This window comes from Zea mays, chromosome 6, assembly GCF_902167145.1.
Source record: "Zea mays cultivar B73 chromosome 6, Zm-B73-REFERENCE-NAM-5.0, whole genome shotgun sequence".
Taxonomy (NCBI): domain Eukaryota; kingdom Viridiplantae; phylum Streptophyta; class Magnoliopsida; order Poales; family Poaceae; genus Zea; species Zea mays.
The window spans coordinates 171,809,854-171,834,145 of record NC_050101.1 but is presented as its reverse complement, the minus strand read 5'-3'; the positions used below and the strand labels follow the sequence as shown (position 1 = coordinate 171,834,145).

The 24,292-nt window shown below is 44.7% G+C and overlaps 2 protein-coding genes and 1 long non-coding RNA gene across 3 annotated transcripts; 2 read left to right on the top strand and 1 right to left on the bottom strand.

Annotated features, from left to right (window-relative positions):
- Positions 1–4,443: 4,443 nt before the first annotated feature.
- LOC100193513 (ATP-dependent protease La (LON) domain protein) lies at positions 4,444–9,108 on the top strand. Its single transcript, NM_001138625.1, has 10 exons — positions 4,444–4,690; positions 5,391–5,476; positions 5,553–5,630; positions 6,255–6,367; positions 6,456–6,521; positions 6,868–6,969; positions 7,051–7,609; positions 7,759–7,964; positions 8,386–8,549; positions 8,685–9,108. Exons 1-10 carry the CDS (start codon positions 4,521–4,523, stop codon positions 8,833–8,835), a joined length of 1,695 nt encoding a protein of 564 aa, NP_001132097.1. The 5' UTR covers positions 4,444–4,520; the 3' UTR covers positions 8,836–9,108.
- An 11,928-nt stretch (positions 9,109–21,036) lies between these two features.
- Positions 21,037–22,347, bottom strand: LOC103630643 (uncharacterized). The gene is made up of 2 exons (XM_008651690.4): positions 21,809–22,347; positions 21,037–21,667 (listed from the first exon to the last, which is right to left on the bottom strand). Exons 1-2 carry the CDS (start codon positions 21,986–21,988, stop codon positions 21,224–21,226), a joined length of 624 nt encoding a protein of 207 aa, XP_008649912.1. The 5' UTR covers positions 21,989–22,347; the 3' UTR covers positions 21,037–21,223.
- Positions 22,348–22,377: 30 nt separating this feature from the next.
- On the top strand, positions 22,378–24,292 carry LOC103630642 (uncharacterized). Its single transcript, XR_555177.3, has 2 exons — positions 22,378–22,582; positions 23,782–24,292. It is a non-coding gene; the product is annotated as an uncharacterized lncRNA (long non-coding RNA).

Below are 24,292 nucleotides of genomic sequence, written 5' to 3'. Positions count from 1 at the left end.
CAAATTTCCCTGTTTCAGCTCTTATTTTGTCCCACCTGCTGCTGAGAGCCCTATTAAGTCTCAATGGAAACTCACCTCTAAGTTCATTGTACCTTTTCTCTATTCTAGCCCACAAACCCTCCTTCCTCTGCCCTGTGCTAATCACTGGGTCACTACTAATCTCTAACCATGTTTTGCAAAGCAACAGGTCTTCATCAGGTTTGAAGTTCTGTTCCTTCGTCCTCCTAAATGTCCCTGGTGTATCTGACGGCTTGCTAGGGCTGTTAACTTCCTGGACGCTGTGTTCTGCTTCGGATTCAAATGGTATAGGGTCAGTCTGGTTGGGAACATGGGTGGGCACCGGTGGACATGGAATGGGTGGTACCATTTGTGGTGGACCGAAACATGTTTGTGTAGGAGGACCCCCAGGAGTTGTCATACCAAAATATGGGTTCCATGGTGTACGAAATGTATATCCAGATGGGTCATTAGGTCCCTGGGACCAGGTAGGATTTGTCATATGGGAATTTGAAGGATTAGTAAATGTTGAAGCCTGTGTTGGGTCGAACCCTTGGGGCTGCCACATCTGAGGATCCCACAAGGGTGGGGGGAAAATTTGGTTACCTGTATTGGGGCTGGCAGCAGGTGGTCGATAAGGAGTGTTTGAGTTGTTGTCAGCCATTCTGGAATGAAATACATAAATACATTAAGTTGGACAACACATAACAAACTTGAACTGTAAACGTCAGACTTTAAAGCATTGCAAATCAGCTTCAGACATTACGAACAACAGGATGAAGCATTGGAAATAAGTTGACTACAAAAGGATAAAGCATCCCAGAACAGGTTCGTACAAAAGTAAGATAAGCTGGAACCGTTCTTACATCGGTTACTGCAAGCATCAAACACATACCACACAGGTTGCTACTTTATTTGGATGCATTAGTACTACTACGACCAGGTTCTACGTACCATTATTACAGGTTCCAAATGCTATACCTAGTGGACCTGTCGGAATCGTAGGAGTCATTGTCACTGGCTTCATACAATTCTGGTGAGGATGGGGGAGTGAAAGTTATTTGTCTAGGCACGGGCTTGGCATCCTGAGCAAGGTTAATTTGTTCCTCCATCCTATCCTTCTCTGGGTCAGACCTTGCTTTGCTCTCAATTGCATCTTGCTCCATCAGGTCTACCTCTTTTCGAATAGCAAGTAGAGCATTCAGAAGGTAATGCTCGTCACCCAAATGACGGAAAGCCTCTTCTAAAAAGGTCCTAATATTGACTGCACGACTTTCCACTGAGGAAGCAAGATTGAGGACCAAGTTTTGCACCAGTTTGACATCATGGCTGCTCATCTTGTTTTCAATCGTCAAGCACTTCCTCCTTGGCTAGACAAGGTGCATACATCAAAAAATTAGGGGCACTTCGGTTACTATTTGGGTAAATTCAAGTGTTAATGTCAGTTAGGAAACAAAAGTTGGTACCAATGCAATAAACAAATGTGAAACAGTTACAAACTAAACAATTGTTGCAATTTACCAACAATTGTTGGTTGCAATGTGTATGCCCTGTAAATTAATTGATCACAGTATCCATGCCTGGGTGACTATGTTCGTGGCTTCTAATAAAATGAACTTGCACAACAAACATGGGAGCACAGACTTCAGACATGGACAGTACACTTAACAAGTTGATTATAAACAAATAACTAAAGCGAAAAAAGGATTTAGAACCTCAGTTAGTTGAAGTGGACGTCAAATAATGAAATAAATATTTGAAGCTGCATAATAAGTGAAGGTTTCGTTAGTTGCATGCAATGTTTACTGATGTATCAAACAAAGGGGTTGTATGTTAACTAAGTGGAGTTCATAAACAGAGTAACTTATTAGAATGCAAAAAAAGGGGTATGCATCAAACAAAGGGGTTGTCATGAGGAAATGAACGGTAATTCGTGCTTAGTTGTTGGCATTCCAATATGAACAATGAATTGTGTACCAGCAAGACTGAGCAATGAACATACAACTGACATGAGCACATATTATTTGAGCTGATCGACTTAGGTGCTTGAACAAACAATAAGCACGCCACGATGACGACTATGAAAATCACACCCGACTCTTCGTGTTGTATCGTATGCTCGAAAAACTATTAGGCTTGCACATGCTCTACAAGATAACGACGGATCAGGTAAGTGTAAAAGCCTAACAATAGGCGATGGGGACAACCAGTAAACCCTAACTGGCCAAATCGCCATGAACAAATTAATCCAGCTACTAAATCAAGTACATGTACATGTAAACGGTACGGTTTAAAGACACGGAGATGTTTTTGGGTCACGGATTGAATCCGACATGAAAAACTGGGAGGAGAGAAAGGGGCGTACCTTCGACGTCGCAGCTCGAAAGAAGCAGATCTGGTGAGCGTCGATATGTCGCCGATTGGAATATGTCGCCTTGACGTGAGTCCCGCAGACGACGAACTGGCGTGCGAACACGACCGACGGCGGCGTCTTCGCACGGATCGACCGGGTCGCCGCTCGGCGAAGCTGCCGAGGGGATCCGCGTGGACGGCGGCATCTGCTGCTCGCCGCCCGGAGCAAGGCAAATCAATCGCGGCGGATGGCGGATCCACGGCAAATATCTCCGGCGGTGGTGCGGTGTCCGTGGAGTCGCCTGGAGCTCGCTCCTCGGAGTTTTCCGACCGCGCGGGCTTCTCTGGGAAGCTAGCAACCGGAGGGCACGCGAGCGCCGTAGCGTGCCCATCCATTTAGCGGGAGAGAGAAGGAATCGGGAGGGGAGAGGAGGAGGAGGAGGAGGAGGAGGAAGGCGGTGAAGAGAATAGGGGCGCACTGTAGCCCCTAAAACGGCTACAGTGTTAGGGGAGGGGAGTGGTAGCGGCGTCCGTTGAACACAGTCTAAAGCCTCCAACATTCATAAAGCGTGCCCGCGCGTGACGCTTTGGAAGCTTTGTGGAGCCCAAATTAAAGCCGAGAGAGCCCTCGGCTCCTCAAGAAACCACGGGAATGGCCTTCCGCAGCTATGTCACCGTACCGCTACTAGCCCGAAATGGCACTCCACTCCTGATATTTTTATTTATCCATGGGTAAAACCGAGATTTTTCCTCGGTGATGGCAGCATTGGCAGGGCAGGGACGCGGGGAACCAATTGGTGGCCGGCACGTTCGGCAGCGTCGACGACGTCAAACAATTCCAATCGTGCTCCCGCGCTCGCGTACTGCTTGTCAACTTTTTCCACTTTCGAACGAAGCCGGCCGTGCTGAGCCAAATCGCTCCACGCAGGCCGGCGCTGCCGTGCAGTGCAGATGGTCCGCGGTGCAGGCTTGGGGTCGTTTTCTGCGTGGAAAACTATATCAATCTATATAGGTCAGAACGATCTAACATAAATTTCATTTAAAATTCTAGTATATCCAACCACCCCAACGCACATGAACATTCAAACAAAACGTTCGAAAATAGAGCAACCATAGGCTGTGTGGGCGTGTGGCCCATGAAATCACCATATGCTCAGGGCCTTGCAAAGATATGAAATGGAGGAAAAGGAATATTGTTGTCTTTTCTTCTTCTCTTCCGTCCTTACCGAGTACTAAGTCACTTCCCCATTGAGGAATAAGTTAACTAGGGAGAAGTTAAGAGAGATATTTACCAAATGCTTATCTTAATAAAGTTTTTTTTCCAGTTTGTGCCAAAAATACAGAAGTAGAGGTTAATGTTAGTTGAGTAACGTGCATCAGGTGTCCGATAGAGACAACCGAGTCAAATTTAGGCTGATTAGACCACCTAACCAACTCAGCTAGAGACATCAAACTCACGACACGTTTGCCGCTCCGGTCATCTATTTCCAACACTGCTGCTTACATTATCGACCAGCGAAACCAAAGCCTCTCAATGGTTACTGACTCTTCTGAACAGTTGCACATAAACACAAACATCAAAGAATCTCACGACGCGAACTCCATCGAGTTTTTTTGACCAGACCACATCAGTCTAGGCTGCTCTTACTTAGCTAGTCGGCACTCAGCAGCACTAGCTTAAGAGCCTAGACGAAGGATGTATGTTACACTGAAAAACCTGTTGTGTGGTAATTGTGATTTTATCCTTCAAAGGAGTGGCAATTATGATTGAAGGATAAATTTATATTTATATGTCCTATTTCACAGAGACAGCCTTGTTTTTCGTTTAAAAAAAAGACAAGAAATCACAAAGTCGAATTTTGATGGACAAAATCACAATTACACTCGACAAGAACACAATTGCCGGTATGACAGGCCACAGAATCGGGCTGCCGGGATAGGGCGAGTGATGGTTGGGCCGTATACACGTGGGCCTGACGCTAGAGGGGAAAAGAGCTTGACCGCGTCGAGAAGTGTCTTAATGGACAAGTGGGCCGCGGGCCCGCGGCCACCATACAACCCAGCAGAAAGGCGAGGAGACGAACCGAAGATTGGCCAAATCTCGCTTGCGTTTCTGGGGTGGTGTCTCTGACTCTCTGGCTCCGTCCCCGGCACCGGCGGGCGGTGGCGTGATGGCGGACTGGGAGGGGATCCCGCCGCGGGAGCGGCGGCAGATGGAGGAGATCCTGCAGCTCGACATGGAGGAGCTCAACGTGGAGGTCGTCGACGACAACGAAGAAGACGAGGAGGAAGAGGAGGGTGACGGCAACGAGGAGGACTACGACGTCGATGCCTTCCTCAGGTGATTCGAAGGACACTGGCCACGAGACCACTGTACAATCCTTCCTTCAACTCCATGCGTGTATTTTACCCTCCTCCTCCTCCTCCAACGGTGGGCCCCACTGTGCTGCTCCATGTATTTGTCGTAGGTACCGATGTTGCTTATCCATTTCTTGTAGAGTTGATTTAGCAAAGGCCTAGCCAGTGCAGTTAGTTTTCGGTAACATTTCAACGTGGCAATTTGGAGGCTGTGGTCGGAGATCGTTAAGCTTATGAAGATCTTAAGCGTCCGAAATCCAGCCTTGAGGAGCTAGTCTATTTGCCTAGGATGGGGATTTGGGGATTTCAGCTTAAAGGAACAACAACTCTGGAAAGTCGGGGTAGTGTTAACTTCGCATCCTTCACCGACGTTTCACATTTTAGATCCATTTTCCTTCACATTTTAGAATGAAAAAATAATAGCTTGCTCTCTTTGCGATTATTTTTCCATTCTTGCAATGCCTTGTGTTTTGATTCAAATGGAATTCATGATAAGTTTGTTGACTGCTGAAAATTGCAGTTAGCTTAGAGCAATGTTCAGCCTTACAATTTCTGTGCTTATTCACTTCATTCTTTCTATACAGAGATTTGGTACCTTTGGAGACCGCCTACAGACTTTTTCGTAGTATTGTTTAGATGTTTATCCAAATTTGTTCAACCATTTGAATGTTTCTATTTATCAGAGATAACAATGGAGATGGAGTGGCTAGCACCTCTGGACCATTCACATTCAATAGGTCTCTAGCTTCACTGCACACATACCTTGGCGGTAAATGTCAACCTAATCTTAACATGTTTATCATGCCGATTGCAAACTGTGAAGCTCTTTTTTTTATATCACTCAGAGGTTGACGATACTCGGGGTAGAGTTACTCTTTTAGATGGTGGCACAATCCTCAACTTGCCAATGTTTTATCTTCAAGGTAATATCTGATTGTACTTATTCTCTCTCCTACATTCTTTATTTTCTTTTGATCATCTTTTCAGTATTTATATTAAAGGGAGATAAGTAACATTTGCTCCAACTCCACTGTACTTTCATTCATCATATTTTTATCTGCTCTTCTAAGTTGTGGTTCGCATGTTCCTGTTTAAATTATATCATTCAAGTGGCATGGATACAAGTTTCTCTATACCTGTTAGTACTGTTAGTGGGTATGTGGAAGTTTATCTTGTTTTGTAGCAGTATAATAATGTTACAAATGTATTCATATTTATGCAGTAAATATAAGACATGCGAAATTGAACAGCTCCTGCATGGTGCCCAATAGGAACGTCCAGAAGGATTAGGGTTTCTCTTGTCAATCAAGAATGATTTGCGATTTATACTAGTTCTTTGGGATCCTTGAATGTGTATGGATATCGGTTATGTGAGAAAACTTCGCCTTGGCTGCAAAGCCTGTGCATTAGAGATGAGACACACATCCACCGATCTTTCACTTGACTATGCCGGACAATGCATTAACAGATTGCAGCCATAATTTAAAACTGTCAGCTCTCATAAACAGTGTATCAGAAATAATGGTCTGTGCATTTTGGTTTTGCAGGCGTTGTTCTATTTCCTGGAGCTACCCTGCCTCTCAGAGTAATTCAGGATAGATTAGTAGTAACTATTGACAAAGCTTTGAGACTGGTCGATGCTCCATGCACAATTGGGGTGGTACGTGCCAATCATGTTAAATTCAACTGCTAGCCTGCTACTTTTTCTTGTTGATTTTATTTGTAGTGATTATGGTCCAATTATCCAGGTTCTCATGCGACGACTCCCAAATCATCGACATTATGCTACTGCTTCAGTTGGAACAACCGCAGAGGTCTTGCACACCTGTTTCTACTGTGATTTCTGTTCCATTTTGTAGATCAATTAGCGATTGTTCACCAAACTTTCATGTGGTTGGATGTCTTCTAAAGAACAATTGAATCGCGTATGAACTGCCATGTGTCTAATCATGTGTCCCCTGACTAAATACTATTGATTTTGTGTGCATAAAGCTTCAAGATTATCTCATCTCTAGTATGATTATGAACATTAACTTGTTAATATGCATCTCGTGGGCTTCATTCCCTTTTGGTTATTTAATCAACATCACAAGTTGCAACAATTTCTTCTTAAAATGCCCTGTTCAGCTCAGCTGATATTTATTTTTGTTCACCTTATAGATACGTCAATTTGGAAGGTTGGAAGATGGTTCATTAAATGTTGTTGCCCGTGGGCAGCAAAGATTTCGTTTAAGGAGGCATTGGATTGATGTTGATCGGGTGGTAAGTCCAAACATGTTATCATTCTTTTGAAATATGAACATTTTAAAGAATATAGCTAGCTTCATTTACTCTTCTCAATAGGTGTGGGGTGAGGTACAAATTATTGAAGAAGATACTCCCTTGAGAACTCCTAGAGATGCATTTGCTCAGGTAGCTGCATGCAATACCTTCAATTTGCATGCTTCGTCATCAGTCATCAGTTTGGATAGGTCTCCTATGAAACAAGATCATATAGATTCAGAACTAGAGTGCAACACTCCATCACCAAACAGTAAAATAAGCAACCCTTCATCAATGGATTCAAGGTTGTGCCATCTAGGTTCACAGTCAAGTGACTCGATGAAATCATCCTCAGATGAAGACGGGGATTTGATGCCCAAACAGTTTTGGAAGCGGAAACAACATTCTGTGAGGGAAAGTGGTGCATCAAGTCATTCCGACAAGAAGACCAACATGAGAAATGATAACAATCTTTGCTTGACGCCTCTCCAGTCATCGCCAATAGCAAAAACAAGAGATGCTAAGCGGCGGCGACAGTACCATGCTTACTCAAAGCAGGCTTCTCATGCACCATTATCATTTTGGCCTCGGTGGGTATATGAAATGTATGATTCATATACACTTGCTCGCAGTGCTGCAGGTATAGAAATCCAATCTCATCAACCTATGTTTTATATCTGCAGTTTTGTAAAACTCTTTTCCTGTTACTCTAAGATAAGTGCAAGCTGCCTGAGGTCTCATTGGAATATTTGGTCAATTGTTTGAATTACACCGGTGCCTTGGTTGCAGAGTTATGGAGACAGATAATTGCAAACCCAAGCATGGACGATCATGTAAGAAAGCCAGATATTTTGTCATTTCACATCGGAAGCAAACTTCCAGTCTCAGAATCTGTGAGACAAAAACTTCTGGAGATTGATGGAGTTTCATATCGCCTACAGAAAGAAATTCAGCTTCTCAAGGCCTTCAATCATATTAAATGTAGAAATTGCCAGGTAACGGTCTACTGTATCTGGAAGTGCTATTTTAGTGAAGTGTCTTAACTGATGAAACTTTTAACTGGATTTGCTCTGTAGTTTCTATAACACAAGGTTTTTCTATAGTCAAATGGTATTACAGCTATGATCTTGTTGGCTGAGCTTTTTAGACCTTTTGGCTGCCCCTTGTCTATTCGTCATAGAGTCTATTTTAAAGTTTGAGGCAGAGGCAATAGGTCTTATTGTTTAGCTGTTGCATGCTCCATGATGATTTAGTGAAAATGACATATAGATCAAGCAGTTTGATACTTCTTATGGCAAATGTTGGCCATCGTCGTACTAACAAAGTGTAAAATACATAATTGAATCTGTGTTTTTTTCCTTCTGTGTGGATTACTTTTACCACCCCATTTTGCTGATTTGTTTGTTTTTCTTCTAGTCTCATATAGCAAAACGTAGTGACATGGTGGTGATGTCTACCGACGGGCCTCTTGGTGCCTATGTCAACCCTCACGGTTGTGTCCACGAGACGATTACAGTCAGCAATGCAACTGGGCTAGCACTCATTGGCAATCCTTCGAAAGTCCACAGCTGGTTTCCTGGGTACGATCTTGCCTGTCGTTTGCTGTTCGTTTTTGTGCCTGGCTTTTTTTCTACAACACAACTTAAACTACGAAATTAAGTCCGAAGAGTGCTACTTGCAACTCTAGTAAATACTCTTTTTTTTTTGCCGTGCAGGTACTCGTGGACGATTGCAGCATGCATGGCCTGCGAGTCCCACATAGGCTGGCTATTCAGAGCCACCAAGAAGAATCTGCGGCCTAGGTCCTTCTGGGGGATCCGCAGCTCACAAATCGCAGACGACACACAAGTAGATCAGGGTGACTGATGCTCCAAACTTCCATGCGTATAAGGCCATAGTAGCAGTGGACTACTAAGTCATATATGACCTGGTGTTCCCAATCCTCCAGTCGTGTCTGGTTCATACGCACTGCCTGCCTTTTTTGTGTTGGCATAGTAGGGACGGTGGAGTTCCCTGTAAAACAATCACTCTTTTTCTACTGTTGTAGTAGTGCTCTGCACTGAAGGGATTTACTGAATCTCTCTTTTTTTGGTCTAAATAAGATATCTGTTTTCAATAGTATATGCATGATTTTCATTTACAGATGTTCCATGGTGTGGCATGGGTGAAGAAAACTGTTCTATGTTAAAAGAAATGTTCTAGATCGAAGAATAGTGTTCTGGCTTCACTAGAAAAATATTCTGGTTCCGTGAAAACTGTTTCATATTAAAAAAGAAGTGTTTGTAACATTAGAGGGAAAAAGTTTCACCTTAGGGCTAGTTTGGTAACTCTATTTTTCAAGAGACTACTATTTTTCTAAGAAAAAATAAATTAATTTTCTTTGAGAAAACAGAAATTACTTATAAAAGAGTTGTCAAACTAGTTCTTAATAAAACATTTCCCTTTTTCTCATTATTATGGTTTCGCTAATTTAACGATGGAAAAAAGTCATTTGCAATGGATCCTATAAATTATTATATTATGGTTTCGCTAATCTAACATCAATTGCGACTAGGAAAAGAAAAGGAAAAAAAAGGGAGCGGCCCATGTGGCAATGAGCCTGTTTGTTTCGGTTTCTGACAGCTTCTGGCCACCAAAAGCTGCTGCGGACTGTCAAACGCTCAGCTTTTCAGCTAGTTTTTATAAAATTCGTTGGGGGCAAAAATCATCCAAAATTAACATAAACACATAATCGATTGAGTCGTTAAAATAGTAGGAATACGTCACTTTCTAGATCCTGAGCCCTATGAACAACTTTATCTTTCTCTACACGTAATCGTAATGATACTCAATACTTAGATTCTTCTTACAATTATATTTTCAGAAAAGCTGGTCAAATAAAAGCTGAAAACAGGCCCAATATCCCAGGAGGAGACAATTGCCATTATGAAACACGAGAGACACGGTTTCGACGAAATGGAGGCGTTGGGGATGGCTTCTGTGTTTTGGAGACCCACCCGTCAGACCTACTCCAAAATGGACACGAGAGAGTCATTTAGGACTGCGCAAACTTAAACGAGCGTACCTTTCACCATTACCGTCGCCGTGCTCAGGCGCCGTCTGTCGTCGTCGTCTTCTCCCCTTCGCGGCGGCTGAGCGGTTTGCATAGTGGTCGCGGCTGTGCGGCTAGGAGAGTTCTCGTGTCTTGGAGATCTCGCGGCGGTGAGCTCTATTCGCCCTTCTTACCAATTCAACTCTCTCTCTCCCTTGTGTTCTTCCTCTGACTGTGACCGGATTTGCGCTTAGGCTTTCTCTGAGTTCGGTTTCATGGATTTAGATCCACACGAAATCTCTGCAGTCTGCCTCACTCGTATCAACTCTCCCGATCTACAACTAGAGCCTGTGCCATCACCGTTTACCAATCTGGCGTCACCTAGTTCGTCTGCGCCAGTGGGGAAAATAAGTCGCAGTGAGGTGAGATCAATTACATAACTATGTCATTAAATGTGAAATTAATCTCGCTGATTCTTGGATGCTCCTGCATTTTCTGTAATATAGGATGTTCAGAGGATTGATGCAACATCACAACTGGACTGGGAATCGATTGTAGTTTCTGATGTATTGGATGAAGAAGGAAGAGTAAAATTACCATGCGAAAATGAGATATATTGTAATCTTGGACTCAATAAAGAGGATGAGGCTGCGAATAATAGAATGCGTGATAGTGTGGATATTGGGAACGAAGACCACCATGCTGATCAGCCATGTGAAGACTTCATTCCAGATGAGAAGAGGGTGGAGTACAATAGGATAAATCCTTCAATGCAGCCAGGTTGTTTGTTTCCTAACATGAAAGAATTTAGGATTGCTATGCGTCAGTATGCAATAAAACATGAGTTCGAGCTGGGAATTGATGTTACTTCGACAACCAGATACGTTGGATACTGTAAGGGTGGTGATTGCCCTTGGAGGATATATGCACGCGAAGAGAAGAAAGGATTGCCTACTATTGTTGTAGCTGTACTAGACGATGTGCACACTTGCACATCAAGTGGAAGGAGGAAGACTACTACGCCAACTAGTGCTTGGGTTGCATTTCACGCTAAACCCCTGCTCATGAATAAACCACAAATGGGTGCTAAAGAGTTACAACAAACACTGCAGGGAACTCATAATGTGACTATTGGGTACGATACAGTTTGGAAGGGGAAAGAGAAAGCCTTGAAAGAGTTGTATGTGAAAGGGAAATGTGCCCTTGGGCCATTTCTAAGTATTTTGGTGATTAAGTGCCAACACAAGTGCTCAAATGTGAAAATATGCCCATGGATGAACAAAGTGCAAATCACAAGCAAAGGTATGTTTCTAAGTCTTAGTACATTGGTTTTGTGTACTAATATTCTTGTCTAAGTGTTAGAAACAGGAAGAAGAAGAGGAGTGGAGGGCTGCTTCGGGCTGGGGCACCGGACTGTCCGGTGTGCACCGGACAGTGTCCGGTGCGCCAGACCAGCGCGGAGCAAACCAGCCGCTCTCGGGTTTTTCTCCGGCGACTTCGGCTAAAATTCACCGGACTGTCCGGTGTGCACCGGACTGTCCGGTGAGCCAACGGTCGGCCGGGCCAACGGCCGGCCGCGCGATCGGCGCGCGACACGTGGCCGAGCCAACGGTCGGAAAGGTACACCGGACTGTCCGGTGTGCACCGGACATGTCCGGTGCGCCAACTGTGCGCAGATCTGCATCAGAAAGCAACGGTCGGATGAGCTTTTTATGGAAACAGATCGGGCACCGGACAGTGTCCGGTGTGCACCGGACTGTCCGGTGCGCCCGACGACAGAAGGCAAGGATAGCCTTCCAGTTGTGTTCTCAACGGCTCCTAGCTGCCTTGGGGCTATAAAAGGGACCCCTAGGCGCATGGAGGAGTACACCAAGCATTCCTACAACCTTTCTAAGCACCAAGACATTGATCTAGCGCATTCGATTCATTGTGATAGCATATAGAGCTCTTGTGGAGTTGTGTACTCTTTGAGTTGTGTTGCGAGCTCTTATTGCTGCTTGTGTGCGTGTTGCTCTGATCTTTTGAAGTCTTGTGTGCGTTGCTCATTCCCTCCCTTGCTCCGTGATTCTCTGTGAACATCTTTTGTAAGGGCGAGAGGCTCCAAGTTGTGGAGATTCCTCGCAAACGGGATTGAGAAAAGAAAAGCAAGAACACCGTGGTATTCAAGTTGATCATTGGATCACTTGAGAGGAGTTGAGTGCAACTCTCGTCCGTTGGGACGCCACAACGTGGAGTAGGCAAGTTTTGTACTTGGCCGAACCACGGGATAACCACCGTGTCATATCTGTGATTGATTTCTTGTGGTTATTGTGTTTTGACTCCTCTCTAGCCACTTGGCCATAATTGTGCTAACACTTAACAAGTTTTTGTGGCTTAAGTTTTGAACTTTTACAGGATCACCTATTCACCCCCCCCTCTAGGTGCTCTCAATTGGTATCAGAGCCGTTCTCTTCAAGAAAGGGACTAACCGCCCGAAGAAATGGATCCTAAGGGGAAGGGAATTGTGATCAACGACAAGGAGAAGGAGTCTTTCGTCAACGAGCCAAGGGATGACAAGTCCAACAACTCGGGCTCGGGCCACAAGCGAAAAGATGGGAAGAAGAAGAAGACAAGACGCATCAAGGAGATCGTCTACTACGACAGCGATGAGTCCTCTTCTTCCCAAAAGGACGACGACCACGACAAACAAAAGACGGTTAACTCAAACTTTTCTTTTGATTATTCTCGTATTCCACATAGTTCGAATTCGCATTTGCTTTCCATTGCTCTTGGTAAACCTCCACACTTTGATGGGGAGGACTACGGATTTTGGAGTCACAAAATGCGTAGTCATTTATTCTCTCTCCATCCAAGCATATGGGAGATTGTAGAGAATGGAATGAAATTTGATAGCTCGGATAGCCCTATGTTTATCAATGAACAAATTCATAAAAATGCACAAGCTACTACTGTTCTCTTAGCATCTTTGTGCAGGGAAGAATACAATAAAGTGAGCGGCTTGGACAATGCCAAGCAGATATGGGACACCCTCAAGATCTCTCACGAGGGGAACGACATCACCATGCTCACCAAGATGGAGTTGGTGGAGGGCGAGCTTGGACGATTCGCCATGATAAGGGGAGAAGAGCCAACTCAAACTTACAACCGGCTCAAGACCCTTATCAACAAGATAAGGAGCTACGGAAGCACGCGTAGGACGGATCACGACGTCGTCCGCCTAATGCTCAGGTCATTTACCGTTCTTGATCCTCATCTCGTGAACAATATTCGTGAGAATCCCAGGTACACGATGATGACGCCCGAGGAAGTACTTGGAAAATTCGTGAGCGGGCGGATGATGATCAAGGAGGCAAGATACGTCGACGATGCGTTGAATGGTCCACTCCACGAGCCTCAACCCATTGCTCTAAAGGCAACAAGGAGCAAGGAGTCGCTACCTAGCAAGGTGGCACAAGTTGAGGCGGCCGGACTCAACGATGAAGAGATGACTCTTATCATTAAACGCTTCAAGACGGTACTAAAAGGTCACAAGGGGCAGCCAAGCAAGACCAAGACAAAGGGGAAGCGCTCATGCTTCAAGTGCGGTAAGATTGGTCATTTTATCGCTAACTGCCCCGATAATAATAGTGACCAGGAACAGGGAAACAAGAGGGAAAAGAAGAAGAATTACAAGAAGGCCAAGGGCGAGGCGCATCTCGGCAAGGAGTGGGATTCGGATTGCTCCTCCTCCGACTCCGACAATGAGGGACTCGCCGCCACTGCCTTCAACAAATCGGCTCTCTTCCCCAACGAGCATCACACTTGCCTCATGGCAAGGGAAAAGAAGGTAATCACTCGTAATGCTAATACTTATGATTCTTCTAGTGATGATGAATCTAGTGAGGATGAAGTAGATTATTCATGTTTATTCAAGGGCTTAGATAGATCTAAGATAGACAAAATTAATGAATTAATTGATGCCTTGAATGAAAAGAATATACTTTTAGAAAAGCAAGAGGATTTGTTGTATGAAGAACATGATAAGTTTGTAGAGGCTCAAAAATCCCTTGCATTAGAAATTAAGAGGAATGAAATGCTTGCTTGTGAAGTGTCATCATGCCATGATTCTATTTCTAACTTAAAGAGCATAAACGATGATTTAAATGCTAAACTAGTAGAAGCAAATAAATCCAACTCTTGTGTTGAATATGTTGAAGTTTGCACTAGGTGTAAGGATATTGATATTAATGCTTGTAGCGAACACTTAGTTTCTATTTCAAAATTGAATGATGAATTAGCTAGTCTTAATGCTCAACTTAAGACTAGCAAGAGTAATTTTGATAAACTAAAATTTGCTAGGGATGCCTACACGGTTGGTAGACACCCCTCAATTAAGGATGGGCTTGGCTTCAAGAGAGAAGTCAAGAACTTGACAAGCCATAAGGCTCCTATCTCCGCCAAGGAGAAAGGGAAGGCTCCTATGGCTAGTAGCACTAAAAAGAACCATGCTTTTTTGTATCATGATAGAAGACATACTAGAAATGCAAATAGAAGTTATGATGCTTTTGACTCATATGTTTATGATTCTCATGCCATGCTTGCTCCTAGTTCTTCTTATGTGTATGATAGAAATGTTACTAGGAAAAATGTTGTTCCTAAAAAGAATGTTATTCATGCTCCTAGGAAAGTAGCAAATGAACCTTCTACCATTTATTATACTTGCAATGCTCCCTTTGCTATTTGTAGAAAGGGCAAGAAGGTAATTGCTAGGAAGTTAGGGGCAAGATGCAAGGGAGATAAAACTTGCATTTGGGTCCCTAAGAATATATGTGCTAACCTTGTAGGACCCAACATGAGTTGGGTACCTAAGACCCAAGCCTAAATTTGCCTTGCAGGTTTATGCATCCGGGGGTTCAAGCTGGATTATCGACAGCGGATGCACAAACCGTATGACGGGGGAGAAGAAGATGTTCACCTCCTACGTCAAGAATAAAGATTCCCAAGATTCAATTATATTCGGTGATGGGAATCAAGGCAAGGTAAAAGGTTTAGGTAAAATTGCAATTTCTAATGAGCACTCCATATCTAATGTGTTTTTAGTTGAGTCTCTTGGATATAATCTGCTATCTGTGAGTCAATTATGCAATATGGGATATAACTGTCTATTTACAAATGTAGATGTGTCTGTCTTTAGAAGAAGTGATGGTTCACTAGCTTTTAAGGGTGTATTAGACGGCAAACTTTATTTAGTTGATTTTGCAAAAGAAGAGGCCGGTCTAGATGCATGCTTAATAGCTAAGACTAGCATGGGCTGGCTGTGGCATCGCCGCTTAGCACATGTGGGGATGAAGAACCTTCACAAGCTTCTAAAGGGAGAACACGTGACAGGTCTAACTAATGTTCAATTCGAAAAAGATAGACCTTGTGCAGCTTGTCAAGCAGGGAAACAGGTGGGAGGCTCTCATCACACCAAAAATGTGATGATGACATCAAGACCCTTGGAGATGCTGCATATGGACCTTTTTGGACCTGTCGCCTATCTGAGCATAGGAGGAAGTAAGTATGGTTTAGTTATTGTTGATGACTTTTCCCGCTTCACTTGGGTGTTCTTTTTGCAGGAAAAGTCCGAAACCCAAGGAACCCTCAAACGCTTCCTCAGGAGAGCTCAAAATGAGTTTGAGCTCAAAGTGAAGAAGATAAGGAGCGACAACGGATCCGAGTTCAAGAACCTTCAAGTGGAGAAGTTCCTTGAAGAGGAAGGAATCAAGCACGAGTTCTCCGCTCCCTACACACCACAGCAAAATGGTGTGGTAGAGAGGAAGAACAGGACGCTCATCGATATGGCGAGGACGATGCTAGGAGAGTTCAAGACCCCCGAGTACTTTTGGACGGAAGCCGTCAACACTGCTTGCCACGCCATCAACAGGGTCTACCTTCATCGCCTCCTCAAGAAGACGTCATATGAGCTACTAACCGGTAACAAACCCAATGTATCGTACTTTCGTGTATTTGGGAGCAAGTGCTACATTCTAGTGAAGAAAGGTAAAAATTCTAAGTTTGCTCCCAAAGCTGTAGAAGGGTTTTTGTTAGGTTATGACTCAAATACAAAGGCGTATAGAGTCTTCAACAAATCATCGGGTTTGGTTGAAGTCTCTAGCGACGTTGTATTTGATGAGACTAATGGCTCTCCAAGAGAGCAAGTTGTTGATTGTGATGATGTAGATGAAGAAGATGTTCCAGCGGCTGCTATTCGAACCATGACGATTGGAGAAGTGCGGCCACAAGAACAAGATGAACGAGATCAACCTTCTTCCTCAACTATGGTGCATCCCCAAACCGAAGATGACGAACAGGTACCTCAAGTGGAGGCGCTTGATCAAGGGGGAGCACAAGATGATCAAGTAATGGAGGAAGAAGCGCAACCGGCACCTCCAACCCAAGTTCGAGCGATGATTCAAAGGGATCATCCCGTCGACCAAATTCTGGGTGATATTAGCAAGGGAGTAACTACTCGATCTAGATTAGTTAATTTTTGTGAGCATTACTCTTTTGTCTCTTCTATTGAACCTTTCAGGGTAGAGGAGGCCTTGCTAGATCCGGATTGGGTATTGGCCATGCAGGAGGAGCTCAACAACTTCAAGCGCAATGAAGTTTGGACACTGGTGCCTCGTCCGAAGCAAAATGTTGTGGGAACCAAGTGGGTGTTCCGCAACAAACAGGACGAGCACGGGGTGGTGACGAGGAACAAGGCTCGACTTGTGGCAAAAGGTTATGCCCAAGTCGCAGGTTTGGACTTTGAGGAGACTTTCGCTCCTGTGGCTAGGCTAGAGTCCATTCGTATCTTGCTAGCATATGCCGCTCACCATTCTTTCAGGTTGTACCAAATGGATGTGAAGAGCGCTTTCCTCAACGGGCCAATCAAGGAGGAGGTGTACGTAGAGCAACCCCCTGGCTTCGAGGATGAACGGTACCCCGACCATGTGTGTAAGCTCTCTAAGGCGCTCTATGGACTTAAGCAAGCCCCAAGAGCATGGTATGAATGCCTTAGAGACTTTTTAATAGCTAATGCTTTCAAGGTTGGGAAAGCCGATCCAACTCTTTTTACAAAGACATGTGATGGTGATTTGTTTGTGTGCCAAATTTATGTCGATGACATAATATTTGGTTCAACTAACCAAAAGTCTTGTGAAGAGTTTAGCAGGGTGATGACGCAGAAATTCGAGATGTCGATGATGGGCGAGTTGAACTACTTCCTTGGGTTCCAAGTGAAGCAACTCAAGGACGACACCTTCATCTCCCAAACGAAGTACACGCAAGATCTGCTAAAGCGGTTTGGGATGAAGGACGCCAAGCCCGCAAAGACGCCGATGGGAACCGACGGACACACAGACCTCAACAAAGGAGGTAAGTCCGTTGATCAAAAAGCATACCGGTCCATGATAGGTTCTTTGCTTTATCTATGTGCTAGTAGACCGGATATTATGCTTAGCGTATGCATGTGTGCTAGATTTCAATCCGATCCTAAGGAGTGTCACTTAGTGGCAGTGAAGCGAATTCTTAGATATTTGGTTGCTACGCCTTGCTTCGGGCTCTGGTATCCAAAGGGGTCTACCTTTGACTTAGTTGGATACTCAGACTCCGACTATGCTGGATGTAAGGTCGATAGGAAGAGTACATCGGGGACGTGCCAATTCTTAGGAAGGTCCCTGGTGTCATGGAACTCTAAGAAACAAACATCCGTCGCCCTATCCACCGCTGAGGCCGAGTATGTTGCCGCAGGACAGTGTTGCGCGCAACTACTTTGGATGAGGCAAACCCTCAGGGACTTTGGCTACAATCTGAGCAAAGTCCCACTCCTATGTGATAATGAGAGTGCGATCCGCATGGCGGAGAATCCTGTTGAGCACAGCCGCACAAAGCACATAGACATCCGGCATCACTTTTTGAGAGACCACCAGCAAAAGGGAGATATCGAAGTGTTTCATGTTAGCACCGAGAACCAGCTAGCCGATATCTTTACCAAGCCTCTAGATGAGAAGACCTTTTGCAGGCTGCGTAGTGAGCTAAATGTCTTAGATTCGCGGAACTTGGATTGAATTGTAGCATACATGTATTTATGCTTTTAATCATGTTCATTCTGCATTTTGGTGCTCAAGTTGTACAAACACTCCCTGGACCTCACAAGTCTGTTGCAAAGTGTTGCACATGTTTAGGGGGAGATGTGTTACAACTTGAACCTTTGAGACTAACCATATGCTTGAGTTTGCTTGATCTAGTCTCGAAGGAGAATTGAAAGGGAAAAGGTGGACTTGGACCATGAAAGACTTCCACTGCTGGGTAACTTACTCCAAGTTCATCTTTAAGACTCTTATTGCCTTTGTATTCTTATTGAAGATTTTGGTGAGGCAATGGGGTTATAGGGCCAAGATTGATCCCGTTTTGGTGCTTGATGCCAAAGGGGGAGAAAATAAAGGCCAAAGCGATAAATGGATCAGCTACCACTCGAGAGATTTTGAAAATAGTAGAATAGAGTTTTTGTTTTGTCAAACGCTTTTATTGTCTATTATTGTCTCTCTTGTCAAAAGTTGGCTTCTTGTGGGGAGAAGTATTGATTATGGGAAATAGGGGGAGTTTTTGAAATCTTTGATCAATCTCTTTTGGAATGACTCTCTTTATGCTTCAACATGTGTGTTTGACTTAGAGATAGAGATTTGAGTTTGATTTGCAAAAACAAACCAAGTGGTGGCAAAGGATGATCCATATATGCCAAAATTGAATCAAAATCAATTTGAGTTTTATTTGGAGTGATTTTGCACTTGTTCTAGTTGCTTTATGTTGTGTTGGCATAAATCACCAAAAAGGGGGAGATTGAAAGGGAAATGTGCCCTTGGGCCATTTCTAAGTATTTTGGTGATTAAGTGCCAACACAAGTGCTCAAATGTGAAAATATGCCCATGGATGAACAAAGTGCAAATCACAAGCAAAGGTATGTTTCTAAGTCTTAGTACATTGGTTTTGTGTACTAATATTCTTGTCTAAGTGTTAGAAACAGGAAGAAGAAGAGGAGTGGAGGGCTGCTTCGGGCTGGGGCACCGGACTGTCCGGTGTGCACCGGACAGTGTCCGGTGCGCCAGACCAGCGCGGAGCAAACCAGCCGCTCTCGGGTTTTTCTCCGGCGACTTCGGCTAAAATTCACCGGACTGTCCGGTGTGCACCGGACTGTCCGGTGAGCCAACGGTCGGACGGGCCAACAGTCGGCCGCGCGATCGGCGCGCGACACGTGGCCGAGCCAACGGTCGGAAAGGTACACCGGACTGTCCGGTGTGCACCGGACATGTCCGGTGTGCACCGGACATGTCCGGTGCGCCAACTGTGCGCAGATCTGCATCAGAAAGCAACGGTCGGATGAGCTTTTTATGGAAACAGATCGGGCACCGGACAGTGTCCGGTGTGCACCGGACTGTCCGGTGCGCCCGACGACAGAAGGCAAGGATAACCTTCCAGTTGTGTTCTCAACGGCTCCTAGCTGCCTTGGGGCTATAAAAGGGACCCCTAGGCGCATGGAGGAGTACACCAAGCATTCCTACAACCTTTCTAAGCACCAAGACATTGATCTAGCGCATTCGATTCATTGTGATAGCATATAGAGCTCTTGTGGAGTTGTGTACTCTTTGAGTTGTGTTGCGAGCTCTTATTGCTGCTTGTGTGCGTGTTGCTCTGATCTTTTGAAGTCTTGTGTGCGTTGCTCATTCCCTCCCTTGCTCCGTGATTCTCTGTGAACATCTTTTGTAAGGGCGAGAGGCTCCAAGTTGTGGAGATTCCTCGCAAACGGGATTGAGAAAAGAAAAGCAAGAACACCGTGGTATTCAAGTTGATCATTGGATCACTTGAGAGGAGTTGAGTGCAACTCTCGTCCGTTGGGACGCCACAACGTGGAGTAGGCAAGTTTTGTACTTGGCCGAACCACGGGATAACCACCGTGTCATATCTGTGATTGATTTCTTGTGGTTATTGTGTTTTGACTCCTCTCTAGCCACTTGACCATAATTGTGCTAACACTTAACAAGTTTTTGTGGCTTAAGTTTTGAACTTTTACAGGATCACCTATTCACCTCCCCCCTCTAGGTGCTCTCAGTATGGATCTTGGGAGGAAAGCTTCCAGCTCTTGTTCGCTTGGAGGGAGGCTGTACTTGCGAAGATGCCCGACAGTGTGGTTGAGATTGATGTTATTTTGGAAGATGGGAAGTACTATTTTAGTCGATTCTTTTGTGCCTTAGGTCCATGCATATCAGGGTTTCGAGATGGGTGCAGACCTTACCTTAGTGTCGACTCGACGGCATTGAACGGTAGATGGAACGGGCATCTAGCATCAGCTACTGGTGTGGATGGCCACAATTGGATGTACCCTGTAGCTTTTGGTTTTTTTCCAATCAGAGACGGTTGACAATTGGAATTGGTTCATGACACAGATGAAAAAGGTCGTGGGTGATATGACAGTTCTTGCTATATGTTCAGATGCACAAAAAGGCCTGATGCATGCTGTAAACGATGTTTTCCCGTATGCTGAGAGAAGAGAATGCTTCAGACACTTAATGGGAAATTATGTCAAACACCATGCTGGTTCAGAGCACATGTTTCCAGCAGCGAGGGCATATAGGAGGGACGTATTTGAACACCATGTCAGAAAGGTCAGAAATGTTCATAAGATTGCTGAGTACTTAGACCAACACCACAAATTCCTTTGGTACAGGAGTGGTTTCAACAAAGATATCAAATGTGATTACATCACAAATAACATGGCTGAGGTTTTTAATAACTGGGTTAAAGACCACAAAGACCTTCCTGTGTGTGATTTAGCTGAGAAAATTAGGGAGATGACGATGGAGCTGTTCCATCGGAGGCGTAGAATTGCTCAGAAGCTTGAAGGAAGGATTTTGCCATCTGGACAGTAGCCATGCTGATCTACACAGTAGCCATTTTTTGTTCAGTTTCATGACCGTGATCTGGACAGTAGCCAAGACAAAAATGGACAGTAGCCATAACTGAATTCACCACACATAAATTGGAACTGCTTCATAGAACAGACATAGTAGCATACAAAATACCTTCATCCAACAAATGCCTACTGCTCCACACAGATGACACTAATGTTTCATGACAACAAACAGAAACTAAGGTTCTACATAGTACATTTGGAGCATTACATACAAAATGGAGGCATCCAAACCAAACACGAGCTCATAACTACATGTTACGATCATTGATCTCTTCGAACCTGTAGTTTATGACACGATAGTGCTCTTCAAATGAAACATTAGCTTTGGCCTCTTCCCACTTCAGGTCATCGAAAACCATTTCCCATAGCTCAGGATCTTCTGTACTGTAGCCATCACCAATTTCATCATCTTCTAAAGGATGTTCATCATCTACGGAAGGGTTGTCATAAAGGTCCCAAGTAGGATTCTTTGTTTCCAAATCTTGTTCACAGACAATTGAAGTTTCCTCTAGCATCTTGCACACATGTTCCAGATAGCCGCAAACCTTTCCTATCTTGGCACCTTCAACTTCTGGGATAGTGGAACACAGTTTTTTAACAGATTGCAACAGGGTACATTGCCTCCTCATTTCTTGAATGGAGTATCGCAACGAATTCTTAACGTTCACATGATACTTGAAATCGACATTTTCCTGTGCAACAACCATATGCTAATCAACCATATACTTGAAATCGACATAGTTGGCGTAGTAACATAGCAATAATAACACGGCGTACCTTTCACAATAGTAACATAGCAATAATACGAACTGTATGAGTTTCATAATACGTACCACATTTGACGAGACCTTAACTGCTTCGACCTTGTCGACGGCAATGGCGGCGAACTCAACCGCAGCCTTGGCCTCCTTCTCTGCAATAACTGCCGCGCATCTCGCCTCCGAAGCCGCGACGGCAGCAGCACGCGCCGCTTCAACAGCATCAGCAACCAAATGGCTCGGATGAACATCCATCGCAAGAGGCGGCTAGGTTTCTCGTTTCTGGAATGGGGAATACAAAGCAAGAAGCGCAAGCTGAGATCTCGCGCAAGCTACGGTGGGGAATACAAAGCAAGAAGCGCAAGCTAGGCAAGACCGCGTGAGCACAAAGTCGGAAGGGGGAATACGCGCAAGCTACGGCTAGGGTTTCTGGAATGGGGAATACGCGCAAGCAACAGCTAGGGTATCTGGATTTGGGATGGCTTCTGTGAAGCAAGCAACGGCGGCGCCAGGATTTTAACGGCGTGAGCACAAAGAGAATTAAACGGTGACCCCAGACGCAAATGACTGTCTGATGTCCATATCAGCAAAAGTATGACGGGTGGGTCTCCAAAACACAGAAGCCATCCCCAACGCCTCCATTTCGTCGAAACCGTGTCTCTCGTGTTTCATAATGGCAATTGTCTCTCCCACGAGAAGGCCCGTGCGGGTGCGCTTTGCTCCTCTCCCCGCGTGCTCTCCCTCTCTCTCGCGCGCGCGGCGACGACTCGGCTAGTCGGCTACCGCCGCCGCCCCCTACGCCAGCTTCCCAGCTCTTCGTCAGGCCCTTCTCCGTCAACGAGCACCCAGGTATGCCCGCCCCTTCGCTTCCCTCCCTGCTGTGCGAAGCCGAGCACCCAAAGCCTAACCCTAAGCTATTTTGACTATATTGTAAACGGATCTGGTCTAATTCCAAGTGTGTACCTGTATTATTATGCCTGCTAATTCCTATTCTTTTGCAAAATATTATCGGCTGTACCATGTGTGCATCCATTTCCTTTACTTTGTCCGCCCCTGTGATACGGCCAAAATTATATATTCAAACTTTTGGGGTCTCAATTACTTCGCTGGAATAGAATGCGTATTTTACAGTAGGTCAGTGGTTCGCTGCAAGTTAGTGTCGGGATTCGTCGGCTCGCTTGCTACAACTGCCTGCCTAGAAACGTCTATATGACTACTCCCTCCGTTTCTTTTTATTTGTCGCTGGATAGTGTAAAATTGCACTATCCAGCGACAAATAAAAAGAAACGGAGGGAGTATATGGTTCATGCTGTATGCACATCGGCTTTAATATTTTTTCAGAGAAAATGGTCTCTCCCTCTATATTCAGAGAATAAAATGATCCATAACCTCTCCTATATTATTATTATCGCCTGTTTGTTTGAAACTGCCTTTTTACTTCGCTTAATCTGAATATGTGCTAGACGTAGTGCTGATTACTCCATATGGTCGAATAGCTAGTTGAATCCTGAATCCATCTCAACTCTGAAACTGCCTACGGAAACATCCACTGTATACACACAAAGCAAATGACTTTGATGGTCGCTGTGCTCAAGTTTTGAATCTCTCGGACAGTGCTCTCCCTCTTCTGTAATTTGTACTATACATACGTTGTCCTTTGCTTCGATGCTATTGTCAGTTAATGTAAAACTCTTTAGCTGCTAGTGGATCGGAGTCTGTTCCAGAAGCACATCATGGACTCCGGATCTTATACCACCTCTATACAATATTATTTGACATTTCAGACGCCCAAAATTGGCCTGCGGTTAGTTGTATTCTGCTGCAAATATGTCAAGCGATAGATGGCTGGAGGGAAGCCATATACTGTCAGTTGTATTTTGCTGTAAGAAATGCCAAGCGATGGATGGCCGGACTGAATACTGCCAATCTGCCATGCTATCTATCTACTCATCGTTCATGCCCAATTCATCGACATCTATCATGTACTAGTACAACTGGCTGATTTTGTCCACGTAATTAACAACGTCGCGTGCCTTCATGTCCTGCAGCACATATCCTGAGCCCCTCCACACCTCAACGATGGCGGGATTCAGAAGCCTTGCACCCAAGACCAGGAACCTGGTGGTGGCTGGGGGCCTGTCGGCCTTCGTGCTCGGGGTCTACTACTACACCATGAGAGCCGTGGGAGGCACGGACGAGCTGCAGGTGGCGATCGACAAGTTTGAGGAGATGAAGAAGAAGGACGCTGCCAGAAACTCCAGCACAGGAGGATCGTAAACGCGGCGCCCTTCTCGTCTCTGTACTGAACCTGGATCTGCAGGCTGACATGATACGGTAGTCAAGTCGCTCAGTAGGCCAAGAACATGCGTGCCTCTACTGTGCAATAAATAATGTGTGATACTCTTTATCAGATAGAGCTTGGCAGCTTGTGTTTTAAGGAGAGATGTACACTCGAGTGTTTTTGTCCTATGATATAATAGTGGTCGCAATGTCTAAATTTCCCTGATATAACTTGGCGAGACGGAAATTCTTTGGGATAAGTATTTGCTTGTGTAATTA

Coding starts and splice junctions, on each gene's coding strand:
- LOC103630643 (XM_008651690.4), bottom strand. CDS start 21,988: ATGGATGTTCATCCGAGCCATTTGGTTGCTGATGCTGTTGAAGCGGCG. Junction 21,668..21,808: donor TTAAGGTCTCGTCAAATGTG/GTACGTATTATG, acceptor GTTGTTGCACAG/GAAAATGTCGATTTCAAGTA.
- LOC100193513 (NM_001138625.1), top strand. CDS start 4,521: ATGGCGGACTGGGAGGGGATCCCGCCGCGGGAGCGGCGGCAGATGGAG. Junction 5,477..5,552: donor ACTGCACACATACCTTGGCG/GTAAATGTCAAC, acceptor TATATCACTCAG/AGGTTGACGATACTCGGGGT. Junction 6,522..6,867: donor CAGTTGGAACAACCGCAGAG/GTCTTGCACACC, acceptor TTCACCTTATAG/ATACGTCAATTTGGAAGGTT.